General features: G+C 36.9%; 1 protein-coding gene across 2 annotated transcripts in view; it reads left to right on the forward strand.

The window, feature by feature from the left end:
* LOC124615596 (murinoglobulin-1-like) overlaps window positions 1-11886 on the forward strand; it is a 283543-nt gene extending 271657 nt beyond the window's left edge. For both annotated transcript variants that reach the window (XM_047143583.1, XM_047143584.1), the window contains 2 exons: window positions 2690-2899; window positions 11308-11886. In XM_047143583.1, coding sequence (XP_046999539.1) covers window positions 2690-2899; window positions 11308-11498 — 401 coding nt within the window. In that variant the 3' untranslated portion in view covers window positions 11499-11886. The remainder of the gene's footprint in view (window positions 1-2689; window positions 2900-11307) is intronic.
* Window positions 11887-19291: the final 7405 nt, after the last annotated feature.

Consider the following 19291-nt stretch of genomic DNA (forward strand, 5'->3'; position numbering starts at 1 on the left):
CATGCTGCTCAGGCCAGCCTATTGGCGGGGGGGATTTACTAGCTTAGTTAGGGTTTAAGGAACAGGATGTGGGACTGGGTTTTGGTTTTTAGACAGGGAAAGGGATACTTTCCTGAAATTGTACAGAAGGATGGAGCATGGGTCCATTGTGGAGTATGGCATTGGGGAAACAGAAAATGACATAGGAAATGGACAAATAAAGGCATTAGCTGACTGTGAGCGGAGCTGCTTTACCAGAAAAAGATGCATAAAAACACATACAGATATACAAAAAAATGCGCAAATACATAAATAAATATGCAAATATGTAAAAATAAGCACAAAAAACTAAATAAAATGTTCAAGAGTGCAGAAAAAAATGACAGAATGAATGAGTTATGGGAATACACATGTGCTGGTATAAGGGAAAATAGAGGAGGAATTGGTTAGGCTGAGATTCACAATTTTATTGGCATAGATAGATGCAGAAAACAGATCTGAAACTATGCAAAGAAGAGGAGGGAAATGCAATCAATAGGAATAATAAAAATATTGGTGGGAAGAATGTAGGGCATGACGAACTGCACCAACAGTCTGCAGAATCATGTAGCCATGTGTTGTGCAAAGACAAGACCATTGATACAGTGTGTGTGGCTTGGAAGTTAGACCGTATGCAGTTTGAAAGGTGATCAAAAGATGAAGGAAAGAAGAGTAAGATTTGGCACCGAGGATAGTAATACTTTAGAGAGTAGTACAAAGGAAAAGTCACAGGGTTGTGAAATGGAAGAAAAGCCAGTAAGCAAAATCAAACAATGGAAAGTCCAGGATGGGATGTCAACCATTATGGGATGGATAGACCGCTGCTCACTGTAAGGATGACACATAAAGTTTCAGACAGGTACAACAAAAATACTGTTAAACATTAGCATTTGGCCTAAGCCTTCATCAGAAAAGAAAAACACACATCCAAGCACATCTCTTGCTTATGTGAAAGTGTGTGTGTGGTTTTTCTTTCCTGACGAATGCTTTGGCTGAAAGGGTATGTCCAATAGTCTTTCCATAGTGCCTGTCTGCAACTAAAAATGTCATCTCTATGGTGAGTAGCAATATATTCTTTCCATAATTGTTGATATTCCAACCTGGACTTTCCATTGTTGGATCAGACACTAATTTTGGTGCCACTAACAGCCTTTACATAAGACCATAATTTCTTTCGGTTTTGTGAAAGATCATATATACTGCCCTGGCCACAGTGCCACCATGGCCATAGGAGCATATATTTGGTTGTCTGTGTGAATTTGCATATTTTTATTTGAAAAAGAACAAAAGCTCAAAAACTGGTGTTTCTGTTATATGTCTGTATGCTCCATGCATTAGTCGCTCGCAATCACCAATGTTGTAAGTCTGTGGGTTGCTAGGCTTGTGAACTCAATACTGTGTTCCAGTTATAGCAAGAACCAGACACAAATGGATGTGTGGTTTGGAGTAACACTTTACACTGATAAATCGTATACCTTCACATTCAACATAACAAGAAAATGTGATGTACTCACTAATAGGAAGAATATACAATCACAAGTTTTGCTCAATAACTAAGTGAATGAATAAACAAGGCAAAGCAAAAAGCACCTACAAAATGAAGATCATGGAACTCTATTCTGCAGCAAGGAGGAGGCATTTCACATTGCTCCTGGTGGCCAGTGCATGAACCCTATTGACGTCTGCCAAATGATCAGCTGATCATCTACCATCTGCCGTGGATATCACTTATCATTGCTAAAGTTTTAATGTTTTTTAAAAATCTAAATAGAAAGGAAAAAAAACTGTATTTTTCACACAGTAGCCATTTAGTCTGTCACTGGTCTTAAGCTTTTATTGTTATTTCCTGATGACTTTCCTGTTTCTCTGTTTATTATCTTCCAAGTGCTTCTGACTTTGTTTGGACTTAAGTAATAACATTTCCATTATACAGTTTTTTTGCAGCTATTAAAGTTTTATTGTAAATCTTTTTATAGGCTGTATAATATTCAACAAAATGAACAGGCCTATCTGGAGCCTTCCAAATTGCATGAAGAAGTTTCAACTTTTTACAGGATACTAATAGACCTTTTGTTAGCCATGGCAGATTTCATCGCTTTTTCTTTATTGGTTTAGTTTTGGTTGGCAAACACTCTTCAATGATTTTTAAATAGATATCTAGGAAACTGTTATATTTATCATTAACACTATTAGATAAGTACATTTCTGGCCACTTTTCATTATGTAGTTTTATCTTTAGGTCTGCTGTGTTAGAACTTCTCATTAAAAGAATAATAGAAATATTCCATCCTGGACTTTCCATTGTTTGAACATTAGAAATGTAGTTAATATGATCCACAGTGCATGAGAATTTTACACTTGTTTGAAAAAGTAATTTACTGTTTCGGTCAGTGGCTCATAAATGCAAGTAGCAGTCCAAAAAATTAGCTTTGAAGTCTTCACCCATTTCTTGTCCACGTTCTCTCTCTCTCTCTCACTAGTAAGAGAAGTCATGTGGATTTAGACTAGAAACAGAGCAAAACCTTGAAAAGTGATGGTGCAGTTTCCATCATTTGTTACCTTTGTCTACATGCTGCCCACTGGTTAACTGCATGTAAGTGGTTTACTTTCTTCATTTTGTGTTTTATAATGTGGTATTTCAATTTTTGTAACAATTTCCTTTTTGTTTCAGATATTGCCTCCTGCCCAATTTGCACTAATCAACTTCTGAATATCACTTCTGTATATTGCAACTCTTCTTTAGTATATAAACTCATAATAAGAAGACATGGAAGTGTTCGTTTGGTGTTGGATATGAGTCCTGGAAAACCACCACAGCGCATAAGGAAGACTATCATACTTTTGATGGAACTTGGCTGTAAATGCCCACAGTTGGAGAATGGTCAGTATTGTTTTGTTACCATAATAACTTCATTTCCATTAGAGCTTTGCTCATTGTATTGCATTTAAGTACCACATAGAATGAAGTAAATTAGCATAAACAACCTGAGAACATAGGGCTCTAATATAAATGATAGCCATAGCTTTCTCTCATGCTTTATTGCATATTTCATTGGCTGTGCTAACAAGAGTTGATGCTTCTTGAACATCATTTTAATGAATGTGCATCACTATCAAGTTCAATAGAAAAAATTTATCACACCTCTGTGAAACTGTAATCACCCAGCTAATAGCCTGAAGCTCCTCTAATTATGTATATACATGGTTATTGTGGTTACGTGTGTGTGTGTGTGTGTGTGTGTGTGTGTCTATTTATTGTTTATGAGGGCCTTAACTGCCGAAAGCTGTAATTGTGAGTGTCTTTCTGTTGTGCCTATTGCGACTCGGCATCTACGCTATATGGTGAGTAGCAACTTTCCTTCTCATAATGTTGTTACATTGCATCCTGGATTTTCCATTGTTTGTTATTGTGTAGTCAATACGGATGTACGTACACATCTCAACATACACAGACACGCCATCTGTAACATGCAAGTGATGTTTCGATCAGTGTAATACACATGCAGCAGTACAATTTGACTTACTACTTTCTCATAGTGACAGTGAAAGCTGTAACTTACTGATTTAAGAGGCTTCTTATAATTTGCTGTAGTGATCTTCAATCAGCTGTGACATTTGATTTGGTAGTATTTCTTCCTGTGTGTAGAAACTTTTAATCATATCAACGTCACTGTTTCCAAAAATGGTTTCTTCATTATGTCTAGATATGGACAAGATTTTAGTATTTAATAATGAAATGTTAAATTTCCCAGTAAGATTAAGATTACAGCAAAAGCCAAAATCTGGATGGAACTGTAATGCTTGTCCAAAGAGACATGGTAGTCAAATATGGAACTTTGTTATTAGTATAGCCAATGAATGCATGAGAAAACACGTAGAAAAGGTTGATCCTTATCACTTGGATCGAACAGTCATTTCTCTGCTTGCATACCCCCCCCCCCCCCCCCCCCCCCCCCGGTAATTAATTGAGCAAATAGTGTAGTCATTTTTTTTCTCTCTTTCGTCTTATTTATGTGCGTAGGTTCACCAGGACAAGTCAAGTGCTATGTTACGATAGGCACAGTTTTAAGGATCCCTTTATGAATACATTTTTGCAGTAATGAGAAGTGAAAACTGAACAGTTTTACAAATATTATAGTATGTTATCTTAATAATTTTGGTACTAACAGTACATTTTCTTAATTGAGTAGGTTTCTGAATGTTATGACTTTAGAGTTTTACACATAGAGGAGAAATATTGCACTTTTGCTAATATTTTCAAAGTATTTAAAATGTCAGGATCAGTAGTCTCATAACATATTGATTGTAGCAGAAGCCACATATGATGCAACTAAGTGAAAAGTGTCCTATTGTGGCTGAATCTTCAGGTTGTGAATTTATGCTTTCCATAGAATGCTTTGTCTATAAATAGTCATACTAATGAAATAATAACACAATCTCTACACTGTTGAGAGGAACATCCTCAGCAAAATGCCTGAGATCATGCTTAACTGTTATCATATAGTCTTTATATTTATCCTTCCCATACTAGTTTAAAGCATTAAAGCACAGCTGACATCAGTGAGCCCTGTACTAGGCCTCAAAATACTTGCACTGAAAAGTTATGATTCTGTTCTGCTATTTCCCTTCCTTGAATGCTGTGTATTTCCCTATCATGAGCACTGCCTAGTGAAAGGATCTTCTTGGTCCTTTTAACTCACAATAGACTCACTGCAATTTTTTTTATAAATACTGTCATAAATCAAAAACGAGTTGTCCACAGACTCCAAAATTGTTATAGCTTTTTAAACCAAAATATGCAGATTTGAAACACTTCCTAAATTGTTGCCTTATATAGTAGGTTTGACATTAATCCAGTCATTTTTAGAAATCAGTGGTTGACTTATCTAGCAGATTTGGTGCGCAGATTGTTTTCGTGTCACAACAGAGAAAACAAGGTGTTTTTTCTCATATGAACAGAACCAGAATGGTGTTTGAACATTTGAGGTGTGTGTTGTATCTGGATGACAGTGACACTGTGTTGAAATGTGAATGTACTGTACACTTTATTAGTGAGCATATTTTATAGTCTGCATTAATGCCACATTCGTGAGTGAACTTCCTTTCCTCTATTTCCTGTTGCAATAGCGGATGCATTGAAAATTACCAGAAAGATATAATCACTTCATTGCATTTCAGTTATTATTTATTTATATGGCAGGTGATGCAAGCAGTTCTCATGTACATCATTTAACCAGGCAGTGCTATTCTATTGAAACACTGTGTGTCAGTATAATAGCCCAGAATGCTTGAAGTTGCCTGTGTGGTTAGGTTTACTAATAAACTTGAACATCAGAAAGTTGAAATAAATTTTTATCATTAACAGTGAAATGTAAGACAAGGAAGGGTTGTAGTGTACAGTTCTTAATCACTAGCCTATGCTACACTGTCCACTGGATGATGCCTCTTGAATTCAGGGCATCTGTCCCATCAGATGAAGTAGCTTGACACTCCTTGACAGCATCTGAGATGAGTCTATGAAATATTTTTTGTGCTGGCACTGTTTCACCCTCTTCCTTCTTTTCATTTCTGAATTGATAAGTAAATGCCACAGAGTCACCACAACCCACTGCACACTCTCTCATCAGGCTGCTTCACATGAAATGCACATGCTGTTGACACAGTATGCTGAGGAAGGAAGAGGGGCTCCATCCTAGTAAATGTTCAGGTATTCAGGTAACTAAACATGCAATGTTCAAATGACATGTCATCATGAGAGTTACTAGCATGAATTCTTCTATATCTACTTTCCAAAAAGAATCAGATCATGCATTAGTATTGTATATTGGCATACACTTTCAAACATCTTGTTTAAAAATTTTGTTACCATTATTATAAGAAGTTTCTTGCACTTGTGTTCATGTATGGTGCACTACCAGTTGATATTTTATGGATATGAACATAGCACACTCATGGTAAAAAACTAAATCATACGAACTCTTAACACTACAATGAGAACAGTGGATGGTGAGCTCTTAACACTTCAAGCATTATCAGCACATAATTTATAAACTTTGTGTTTCATACAGTACATACTTTCTTTGGTCAACCTACTGCTAACCTAACAAGTACCAAAGAGTGGAAAAAATTGGCGTACAAAACGGTGCAACAGAGCAGCAAACATCTTCATGAAGGCTATTTCTTCATCCTTTGTACATACACACACTAATATATGAAAGTTATTGGAAGAGGACATTTGAAAAATACTAGATGTAACAGTAATATGTTAAATTTAATTCTTACTGTGTGAAAACAGGATTCAGTGTGTGTGCTTTGTTGTTTATTTCTCTGTTAAAAAAGAATTTTCCAAAATTAATGTAAGTATTAGAAGTTCTCTTTAGTATTTCTTCCTTTCTGAGATTAGTTTTAATTGATATTTGAGGAACTATTTGACCTGAAAAAAATCACTGCATAGTACCAGAAGCAAAGGGAGCAAGTGAAGTGCTTAATATATTACAGGAAGGGGAACTATTACATTTACAGCCAACTGTTAGAATACTTCACCAAAATGTTTAATACATAAACAATAAAACAGAGGAATTAGAGGTTATATTACAGGAGTATAGGCCAAACATTCTAGTAGTTACAGAACATGGGCTAAAAGAAAATCACATAGGAATTTACAACTTGAAGAATTACGTGAAAGTAGCCAGTTTTTGCAGAACTTCCTATAAAGGTGGTGGGGTTGCCATTTTTTCTAAGTATAAATCAACTAAAGCCATAAATATAACAAAATATGCTATAAAATTGAGCTTTGAAACTACAGCACTGGAAACTAAAATTGCTGGAAATTTATGTTGTGTATTAGGTTTTTATCGATCACCAAATGGTATAATTAAAACCTTCTTTGAACAGCTGGAAGATATAATCCAACACCTCTCAAAAACATATGCTTATTTGATCATTATAGGAGATCTGAACATAGACATGAGTAAAAATACAGACAGTACTAAGACCCTACTGGACTTATTGTGCATATACAATCTAAAAATAAAAATAGATAAACCAACCAGAGTAACAAAGCATAGTGAAACTATTATTGATCATGTAATAACAAATATTCCTACATGCTATTGTGACACACAGGTAATAAACTCCACATTAGCAGACCATTTTGCAATCATGATAGACATAAATATAAAGACTAGTGATTCAGTGCAGAAGATATGGGAGATGAGAAGACAGAACTACCCACATAACATAAATCTGCTAAAAAAGATGTTAGAGGCAGAAAACTGGGAAACAATATATGCAGCTAAAGATGCAAATACCAAATGGAACCAGTTTTATTCTTTATTCAATTATTATTATGATGTTACATGTCCTGTTAGTAAAAGGCTTGTCAAACAGCAACAAAAAAAGAAAAGCTGGGTGACCGGAGAAGTAATCCATGCCAGAAATAATCTGAGAGTGTATTATGACCTCTCCAAACAAAAAAATAATGAGGCCTACAACACACTGTATAAAATAAAAAAGAAAGAGTACTGTAGTTTTATCAGAGAAACTAAAGCATCATTCAGCAGGATGTCTATAGATAAGGGAAAGAACTACTCAAAAGGTTTATGGTCGTTCATTAATGGAGAGAGAGGAAAAGTAACAAATCGGGCAGAGGAGATCTGCCCACTGATGAGTGCGAAAAGCAACGCAAACCCTCTAGAAGTAGCCAATACTTTTAACAGATATTATATTACTGTAGCAGACGAATTAATAAGTCAAAATAAAACAAATGCAGTAAGTAAATTGTTAAACCCCCCACATACAAATCATACTATGGTTTTCATACCTACAACAGATGCAGAAGTGTCAAACCTAATAAAACAACTTAAAATTAAACACTCTTCTGGCTTGGATGGTGTTACATCACATCTCATAAAGGAATGCAGAGAATGTATATTAAAACCATTGACACACATGCTGAATGCTGCGATAGAAGAAGGTATATTTCCAGATTCACTGAAAGCAAGTAAAGTGAAGCCAATATTTAAGAAAGGGGACAGGGATGAATTAGGAAATTACAGGCCAATATCATTGATCTCAACATTTGCTAAAATCTATGAAATGATAATAAAGAATAGAATTGTAAGTTTTATAACAAAGTACAGTATACTGCATTCATCACAACATGGTTTCAGAGAAGGGAAGTCAACAAAAACAGCATCAACAGATATAATTGAGCACATTCTTAATTTACTTGACAGACAGCAAAAGACTTGTGGGATTTTTATGGACCTATCTAAGGCATTTGATTGTGTGAACCACTCAAAATTAATGATGAAATTATATCAGTATGGAATTAGAGGAAAATGCTATGACATACTTAAATCATACATTACAAATAGGAAACAATGCACAGAAATCAGACATACTAGTGGGGGAAATATAACAAACTACATATCAGAATTACAAACAGTTAAACACGGTGTGCCGTAAGGATCTGTGCTTGGGCCAATACTATTTATACTCTACGTAAATGACTTCCCTAGCTATATAAATCAGAAACTTATAATGTATGCTGATGACACAACAATCATTTGCACAGCTGACACAAAGGAGGAGCTTGAGAAGGAAGCACTCCTGACTATTGAAAATGCAAATAAATATTTAACACAAAACAACCTGTTTATGAATCAGTCTAAAACAATGAATGTAGTATTTCAGACCAAGCATAGTGAAAATTATAATATAAATGTTAATATAAATGGAAAGACTATTAAAGAAGTAACCAGCACAAATTTTCTAGGAACTACACTCCTGGAAATTGAAATAAGAACACCGTGAATTCATTGTCCCAGGAAGGGGAAACTTTATTGACACATTCCTGGGGTCAGATACATCACATGATCACACTGACAGAACCACAGGCACATAGACACAGGCAACAAGGCATGCACAATGTCGGCACTAGTACAGTGTACATCCACCTTTCGCAGCAATGCAGGCTGCTATTCTCCCATGGAGACGATCGTAGAGATGCTGGATGTAGTCCTGTGGAACGGCTTTCCATGCCATTTCCACCTGGCGCCTCAGTTGGACCAGCATTCGTGCTGGACGTGCAGACCGCGTGAGACGACGCTTCATCCAGTCCCAAACATGCTCAATGGGGGACAGATCTGAAGATCTTGCTGGCCAGGGTAGTTGACTTACACCTTCTAGAGCACATTGGGTGGCACGGGATACATGCGGACATGCATTGTCCTGTTGGAACAGCAAGTTCCCTTGCCAGTCTAGGAATGGTAGAATGATGGGTTCGATGACGGTTTGGATGTACCGTGCACTATTCAGTGTCCCCTCGACAATCACCAGTGGTGTACGGCCAGTGTAGGAGATCGCTCCCCACACCATGATGCCGGGTGTTGGCCCTGTGTGCCTCGGTCGTATGCAGTCCTGATTGGGGCGCTCACCTGCACGGCGCCAAACACGCATACGACCATCATTGGCACCAAGGCAGAAGCGACTCATCGCTGAAGACGACATGTCTCCATTCGTCCCTCCATTCACGCCTGTTGCGACACCACTGGAGGCGGGCTGCACGATGTTGGGGCGTGAGCGGAAGACGGCCTAACGGTGTGCGGGACCGTAGCCCAGCTTCATGGAGATGGTTGCGAATAGTCCTCGCCGATACCCCAGGAGCAACAGTGTCCCTAATTTGCTGGGAAGTGGCGGTGTGGTCCCCTACGGCACTGCGTAGGATCCTACGGTCTTGGCGTGCATCCGTGCGTCGCTGCGGTCCGGTCCCAGGTCGATGGGCACGTGCACCTTCCGCCGACCACTGGCGACAACATCGATGTACTGTGGAGACCTCACGCCCCACGTGTTGAGCAATTCGGCGGTACGTCCACCCGGCCCACTTTACGCCCTCGCTCAAAGTCCGTCAACTGCATATACGGTTCACGTCCACGCTGTCGCGGCATGCTACCAGTGTTAAAGACTGCGATGGAGCTCCGTATGCCACGGCAAACTGGCTGACACTGACGGCGGCGGTGCACAAATGCTGCGCAGCTAGCGCCATTTGACGACCAACACTGCGGTTCCTGGTGTGTCTGCTGTGCCGTGCGCGTGATCATTGCTTGTACAGCCCTCTCGCAGTGTCCGGAGCAAGTATGGTGGGTCTGACACACCGGTGTCAATGTGTTCTTTTTTCCATTTCCAGGAGTGTATAATAGACAAACATTTGGCATGGGGGGAGCACATAGATGCACTGTGTAAAAAGATAAACAAGCAGATCTTCATCATGCATAAAACAGCTAAGACTGTGGATGATAAAGTCCTCAGATCAATGAATTATGGACTTGTCTTCCCACATTTGTCTTATTCAGTTCATATATGGGGAAGTGCACAAGCTGGCTACCTAAAAAGAATATTCACAATTCAGAAAAGGGCAGTGAGATGCATCGCATAAATACCACCAAGACAGACCTGTAGGCAAGCTTTTGTACACTATAATATTATGACAGTATATTCACTGTACATATACCAAAGCATAATGGTGGTAAGGTTAAGTGATAAACACCTCCTAAATAAAGATGTACACAAACACGGTACAAGAGGAAATGAAAATTACTACATGATAAACAGAAATCTATAACTGTCTATGACTGCCGCAGAAGAAGCAGGCAAAAGGTTTTTTAATAAACTCCCCAAAATCATTAGAAAAGAAACAGATCTAAAATGTTTTAGAAATCATTTGAAACTATATCTCACAGAGAAATGTATATACAGTTTGAGTGAATACTAAGATGGTGTTTAAATATATCATTACTGAAATGTACCTGTAAAAATTATCATTTCTGTATGTTTTTTTGATTTGTGTGTACGTATAATGTGAAACATGTAAAACCTTTGTATGATTATGGACTATTTCTGTTTAATCATTTGTTTCATTTATATATATATTGAAATCAAGTTTGATGTTAATAGGCTATTGTATGACACACCCAATACTCTCAGCTGGATTTTCAGCTGGAGTCCATGGGCAAAGAATAAATAAATAAATAAATAAAAAAAATAAATAAAATTTGTAGATTTAATTTTCTATTATGAAGAACATTTATTTTTATTATAACATTTTTGTTGCTATGAACAGAGATTGTTTGTGATGAAGGAATGGTTTTTTATCTGCAGAATTACCCATTACCTTTCTATCTGATTTTCACATATTTATTTACGTATAGGTTATAAAAGCAAATCTGTGTGTGACTGGCAAAGATAAACTTTTCTGTAACATCACTGAAATGTGTGTTTCTTTTGCAGTGGGAAATCATTTGATATTATTGAATACAAAACCCCAAGCTGAAAATGTAGCCAAACAAGAGCATCCGACACTGAAACTTGACTCAGATACTTATATACTAACCACACCAGCTCATACTGGGCAGCCGCAAGTTGTCAAATCAGCCAGGAGCAAATGTGTATCTGGTCAGAATAATATCACACAGACTTAGCTGATACAAGGAGTATGGTCTTACCTTCCAGACCAGTAGTGAAGAGATCAGTAAAATAAGATACTGTGCTTACTTTTTCTCCACCCCAAATAAAATAACTATCATAATTTCTACATAGTCATCATTCCACTGTAACTGTAAATGATCTGTAGCTAAAGCAGTGAAAAATGTGGATACAATAAAGTAACATGTTGTGTAAAGCCCATAATGACATGTGTCCGTTCATACTAGAATTAGGATTACAATTTTTGAACCAAAGAGCCCTAGTTGACTGTGTGAAGGTGGCATTTATTTCAACTGTAAATCAAATGTTTCACACTTAAAATAAAATTTTGTAACAAAGTGTTTTATTTGTAGCTAATAAAAAAGTGATAATTTGATAAAGTTATTTTCAAATTGATGATAATATGTCCACTTATAATTTTGAAATATCATAATTTGTTATTTGTTTATTTTATGTTTTAAAAAAACTAATTTCTATGAGAATAACTGGAACATGGTGCAATCAGGCTAGTCAATTTATATCAAATGTATTTGAAATGTAGGGGCTGTTTGATCATAAAACAGCATATATGTTAGGAAAAGCTTTACTGGCAGCTTTAATTTCCTACTAACCTACTATACCTATGAAACCATTACTTTTCACTTCAAAGTATTTTTCATAATGTTGCACTGGCTTCATGAAACCTTCAGCATAATAGAAGTTCTATGCCTGACAATTGAAGAAATGCTGCTTCTTATCCCTGTTTTTGCCCACTGTGTGTGGACATCCATTGTCATGGAGAAGTACTTTTTCGGAAGACAGCTTCTGAAATGTTATTTTTCAATGGCTGATCTTAGTTTGGTGAGTGTTTTGCAGTACACACCAGCAGAAAATTTTGATATTTATTTAACCAAAAGAATGCCATTTTTCTCCCAAAAAATGGTAGCCATCAGTTTTTAAAATGAGTAAGGAGACGACTTGAATATTTTTCAGTTTTTGTGAAGCTGAATGTTGCCACTTTGTTAACTATTGTTTTGGCACTATGTGGTGTAGGATATCCACATTTTGTCATCTGTAATGTTGTGAGAAAAAGAAATCACCTGTCTTGTTGATAGTAGCCCAAAACACTTGTCTGTTTGACATTCTTGTGTTAGTATTGTATTTTTCTGTATTGTACCAGTCAGGAAAAATGACAATGGCCAAGAGAGCAGTGTGTCGACCACATGCCCTTCTGTATCTGCATCCAGTGATGCCTAAGGTCTGAGGATGACACTGGCTGGTCTGTGCCATTGGGTCTTCAAGACCTGTTCTTTTTTTTGGTATTGTATTGTAGTGTATCTTTATTGGTACACTCAATCATTCAATGCACAACCATTTAAAACATGATATGGGCCAAGTCAAACAGATGATATGGGAACAAATATTGTATTGTATTTTATTGTATTTATTTGGTCCAGTGAATTTTACATGTGCAATACAGAATTTCAGACATTGTACAGGTCAATGCAAATACATCGTCATGTTCACTATAATGAATACATTTTTTTCAGCTGTGACTTTGAACTAAACCACTTTAGCTAGAAGATGTCAAGTGAAAATGTAAATAAACTTATATTAATAATTATAGTTTTATTTGTTACAAGTAGATAGTCATATTTACACAATATTTTTGTAAATGATAAAGGAATTGGCTTATGCATGCAACATTACCAAGTGAGGTGGCACGTTGGTTAGAACACTGGCCTCACATTCAGGAGGATGATGGTTCAAACCCACGTGTGGCCATCCTGATTTAAGTTTAACGTAATTTCTCTAAATTGATGTGGGGATGGTTCCTTCAAAAGGGTGTGACTGACTTCCTCCCCATCCTTCCCTAATCTAATAGGACTGATGACCTGGCTAATTGGACCCATACTCCAGATCAACCAACCAATAAACCATGTAACATTAACTTTCTTAGCTTATCAAAGATTTTGGAGGAACTCTTCCACTACAGTGATAGATATTTTTTTAATATTGCTTTAAATTTTTTAGTTAATTTATTACTTATTGTAAATAATTTTACCATGGTGTAATATTCCTTTTTGGAACAAACTGGCTTTTGTTTGAAGCATGTGAAAGTCAATATTCCATCTTGTGTTATGTTGATGCAGATTTCCATATTTGAGGAGGATTGTAGGATTTGTCATTGCATATTTATTAATAAACAGTGAACTTTCAAAGATGGAAATACTTGGAAGAGGTAGAATCCACATCTTTTAAATAGTGATCTGCAAGGTTTGTTCTTTTTTGCTCCAGCCATGATTCTCTCTATCCATTTTTGCATCTTGAAGAGTTTTAGGCAGGGTGGTGAGTTACCCCAGAAAAATATCCCATATTTCAAAATAGAGTGTATATTAGCATAATAAACGATCATTAGACAGTCCTCATGACAGTGGTTTTCAAGCACTCTCATTAAATAGCGATTGGTTCTTAGTCTCTTACATATGCCATCAACGTGAATACCGTATTTACTCCAATCTAAGCCGCACTCGAATCTAAGCCGCACCAGAAAAATGAGACTCGAAATAAAGGGAAAAAAAAAATTCCCGAATCTAAGCTGCACCTGAAATTTGAGACTCGAAATTCAAGGGGGGAGTAAAGTTTTAGGTCGCACCACCAAGTCGAAACAAAGTTGGTCCATTGTAATATGAGGCACAATTTAGGTCGAATGAATGATGATACAGCTACAGTAGTTTGATTCGAGTCGTAAGCTTAGCAGTTAAGATTTACCAGGTAGCCATTGCTATGCGTCAGGCGATCCGTCCGTATTTATACGGGTACCCTTCCTTTTTCGCGTGCTTCGTCTGGTTTGAATCGATTGGTTATTTTGCTTCGATCTGATAAGTGCTGTTTTCTTTGTTATAGGTGTTTACGTCACTTTAAGCTGAAACTGTACTGTGTCATGCATTGTTCGTCGCATTCTGATAGTGCTTTTTACGGCCTGTCGCCGCTCGCGGCATGGCTTGCTTTTGTGCGCGCTACCGCCGCTTAGAATTAAAAAAGAAGAGAGAGAGAGGAATCGTCTCATTAGTGAAACAATGGCAAGAGACTGCTATTTGTTGTTACTTACACTGCTGCTTTCTTTGATAATGATCAACAAGAACCAAATAATAGACTGCATATGATAGAACATGTTCTGAACGAGAGTTAGGCGAAAATTTTTCTCCGTTTGAAAATCTTTGCGGCCGCTTCTTTAGTACATCAAATTCTGCACAGAAATTAGAGTCATCTTAGATTTAAAAATCTGGTCAGTTGCCGTGCTTCATTTCTGACAGTATCACTATTAGGCATAAGAATAATACGAATATAAACATGACTCGATAAGTATATTCTTCCGCGTTCGCTGTTGTCTCACTGTAGTTTCGTGGTTTATTAGGCAGGCAGGATTTAAATGAGATAGCAGCAAACACGAAAGAATACATGGCAAAATGTTGATATTCGTATTATTCTTATGGTGAAGAGAATACTGCATGTGATTCACATTTCATCAGGTTCCTATTAGCAACCATCTCTTCTCAGAGGTAGGAAAAAAAAATCAGAACGTAGAGTTGGCCATATTGACAAACATCCCAAACAGTCTTGCCAGTCGGATTTTCGTAGTACATTGAAATTCTGCTACATTCGAAGATGAACAATACGAAATTTGTATTTACTTCGTTGAATAATGTATGAAAATGCAATGGTCGAAACTCGGGGTGGAGAAAAAAAGGTAGTCTTCCACCTTTTTTAAAAATTTATTTACTGATGCAGAGGTTTTGGTGCCAGTATTTATCTTTGTGCCTACAGAGCATGCCTGTGTAGCACTACATATATTCGACGGCAGAAGTTAGTTGTGGCGGCACCTACCAACATTTTTCAGAACTTCCGCTTGCTTTGCACTCGATTCTAAGCCGCAGGCGGTTTTTTGGATTACAAAAACCGGAAAAAAGTGCGGCTTAGATTCGAGTAAATACGGTATCTCCTCTAATGGTATCATGAAGCCAGATACCCAAAAATTTTGTATTTGCTACACTTGCAATATCTGTGTCTGATATCTGCATTTTTATATTTTCTTTACTTTTTCTATTGACATTAAGAAAATTTAATGCTACTGTTTTATTTTTATTTATTATGGGTTTGTTTTGTCTCAGTCAGTTCAAGACGCTAATTAATGTCTCATATAGTGTTGTCTGTAACATTTCTGGTGTCTTTTCACTGACTAAAATATCTTGTGGCATCTGCAAACTGGATAGTGCTGTGACACTGTTTGGTTATTGCTAGGTCATTTGCATATATCAAAAAAAAGGATTGGATCTAGTACTGGGACCTGTGGTACACCATACACCACTTCTTTGTAATCAGAATAGTTTCTGGTTGATTTACTATCTTCTTCAGATAGTATTTCTACTGCTTGCTTGTGGCTAGTAAGATACGATCTAAGCCAGTTGTTAGGTGTACCTCTGACAACACCATCAAGTTTCTACAGCTATAGGATATGGTCTATCAAGGGATATGCCAGTTACTTTTTCTCCACTATCAAATTTTTGAAGTACTTCATTCAGAAATTCTAGTATTGCTGTTTCTGTTGATCAGCCTTTCTGGAAGCCATGTTGGACTGTGGATTTATTTATTTATTTATTCATCCGTGGAACAATATATATTACATGGATGTATGGATGTCGTCAGTTGCACTTTTCTAGAAAATCTTATAACCTTTTACAAAAACAGTTTCTAGTATTTTTGACAATACAGGTAGCAAAGCAATAGGTCTATATTGTCTATGTCTTCTTTCTTACGCTTTTTGAACAGTGGCTTGAGTTTTACTGTCTGCAAGACAGAAGGAAATATTCTGGTTGTGGGTGAATTGTTGGAAAGTTGGGCTAATAATACTTTAGGGGGCTGGAACAATCCATCTCCTACATGTTAATTTTAGCAAATAGAAGGAACATTTTTTCTAAAAATATTAAACATATTGCTCTGAAATTTGGACCACATGTTCAGTGAATATTTCTCTACAAAGTCAAATTCTTCACTGAGTGGAGTGTAAAACAAACTTTGCTTATCCTGGAACTAATTAGATCGATGTGGTTTTTCCATATGAATGTGTCAGTGATGTGAATCCCTAAGAATTTTGTCTCATTGACAAATTTTATATTGCTTCCACTTAGTGTTACTGTTGGAACCAGAGGAGTTCTGTTCTGAATGGCATGGAAGATTAGGCATACTGCCTCTTTGCACTGAGGATTAGTCTGTGTGATGCAAGCCATGAGTCTAGGTGGGCTCTATTTCTGTTAACTGCTGACTGGAGAAGTTTGTCTGTATTTGAGATAAGGACATTAGTATCATCATGGAAGAGAAAAGCTTTACTACTGGATTGGGCGGAGAGGAGGTCATTTATATAATGTAAAAATTAAAAAAAAGGACCTCAAACTGAGCCCTGGGGCATAATTCATGATTGGCTTACGTCATTTGTTTGAATGTACTGTGCTCAGTCTTTGAGGTGATTGCTAAGCCAGCCATGGACAGTTCTCCGTATCCCATAAGAATCCAACTTTTGCAAAAGTATGTTGTGATTTACCATGCCAAAAGCCTTTGTGAGGTCAAGAAAGACACCTATAGCTGGGCATTTCTTGTCAACAAGATGAGGAGTAGTATAAAAAAATTCATATATTGCCTCAGCAGTGGTTTTTTTTTTTTAGAAACCATACTGAGCAGAAGAAAGAACGTTATTTTTTCTGAGAAACAATTTTAGTCTGGCAGCCACTACATATTCATATATCTTACTGAATACAGACAGCACTGCAACTTGGCAGTAGTTGCTGGTATCTTATTTTGACCGTTTTTGTGTATGGATATGACTTTTGCTGTTTTAAGTTTTCTTGGGAATGTTGCATATGAAAATGGAGCATTTGTTACAAGGGACAGTTGCTTTGCTGTGTCTAAGGAGAAGGAAGCAGGATGTCATCATGTTGTAGCAGTTGCGAATGCTTTTTAATTCTTCGTTTGTTGCCCTTTGTGTCGACATACTGCGTTGCTACATTGGCTGAAAAATGTGGTTTTTTAATTTGGACACTGACTACTGTAAATAATGTAGCTGACAGGTATACATTTGCGTTTCACTGTAGTTTACTTTCATTTTGCACAACCCTCCAATAATACACAGTTATATATGTATGTCCTTATTATTAATTATAAATTCAAATATCCCATTCTCATCACTACTGGATTCGTCATTGCTATCATCATAACAACTACAGTCAGAATCAGACACAATTTCACTTATGCTCTGGTTTAGATTTAGTGCCTCTCCCACCTTTTTCTCTATTCTAGTCAATTTTGAATCTATATTTTCATGTTATTTTCCAGTTTCTGCTCTACCACTACTGCGCACTTGGTTTTTACATGCCTTTCAAAATCATTTTTAATGTTACCAATTTGGTTCTCAAGTTTAACTCTACTTTCAGCAGTTTGTTTTTCAAAAACCTCCACCTTCCTACTATTGTCATCAAAAACTTTTTCTCTCTCTTCTACACATTTACTACTCAACATTAATATCACATTAGTATTATCAAAATCTTTAACTACCACATCAAACGTCTTATTTAATTCTGAAAGATTAGCGCTAACTATCGTAATTTCCATCTTAATTTCTTTCTTCAGTTCATCCTTTAAGTTAACTATGTCAGTTCTAATGCTATCAGTTTTCTTTTCCACTGCGCTAATGTTATTTTCCACCTTACTAATAATGTCTTTTTTTGTACTCATATTACTGAAACACCTCATAATTTGCGTTAACATCACTTCGAATCTTTCATCTGCCATAAAATTTTTCCCTTGCTGACTTCCGCTACCAGGTTCCTCCTCCTTAACCTTAACACTCTCACCAAGTTCAATACTGTTTTTCTCCATTTCGCTCACATCACCACACAATGTAGATGACACTTTTATCATTTCATCTACAATAGGACTTCCATCCCCATCTTTCAAAGTTACATTAATGTTTGATGTATAATCACTTACGTCCTTCTGTTCATTTAAAAACTTAACCACTACAGCTTTGTTCTCAGTCACACTGTCTTGTTCGTTAAGGCCACTCATTATTTACCACTTTATACAAAACAGATTTTGCTATGATATTATCTTATTCTTATTCATTCTTCGTCTTCTTCTGCTACTGTTGTTCAATTCATCATCTGCACAGCTGTAGCGAGTTGTAAGTCTCTTGGCAAAGCATCTTGTTTACTTGCAGTCAAATGTGTCCACTTGCGTGCTGATTGGCTGCTCCTGTGTTCAATGGCTGCTTCCATAGAACCTGCTCACTGATCGGCTCCTGTCCTACTGTGGCCATGAAAACCCAGCGCTGATTGGCTGTAGCATATCATCCCTGTAAACAGCTGTTGATTTCACTTTTCAAAGTTTGTGAGACCTTGTTTTATTGCGGCTATGTACAATAATCCTCAGCCACCAGGGTACCACATGTAGTGGTTCTGCCTGCTTTATTTTCTTCGTTTGTTGTCCTTGGTGTCAACGTTCAGCATTGCTACACTGGCTGAAAAATGGGTTATGGATTCTGACACTGACTACTGTAAATAATGTAGCTGACAGGTGCACAATTGCGTTTCACTGTCTTTTACTTTCACTTTTAACAACTCCCGTATACATATTTATATGGCCAGTGCTCTATTGTTTAACTTTCGAAAAGCCTCATCAATAGGTTGCAGGCAAACATACGCATACTGCTACAATAGTTTACTGTTGAACATCTATGAGCAATAAAAAACATAACCTT

This window comes from Schistocerca americana, chromosome 5, assembly GCF_021461395.2.
Source record: "Schistocerca americana isolate TAMUIC-IGC-003095 chromosome 5, iqSchAmer2.1, whole genome shotgun sequence".
In the NCBI taxonomy this organism is placed as follows: Eukaryota; Metazoa; Arthropoda; class Insecta; order Orthoptera; family Acrididae; genus Schistocerca; species Schistocerca americana.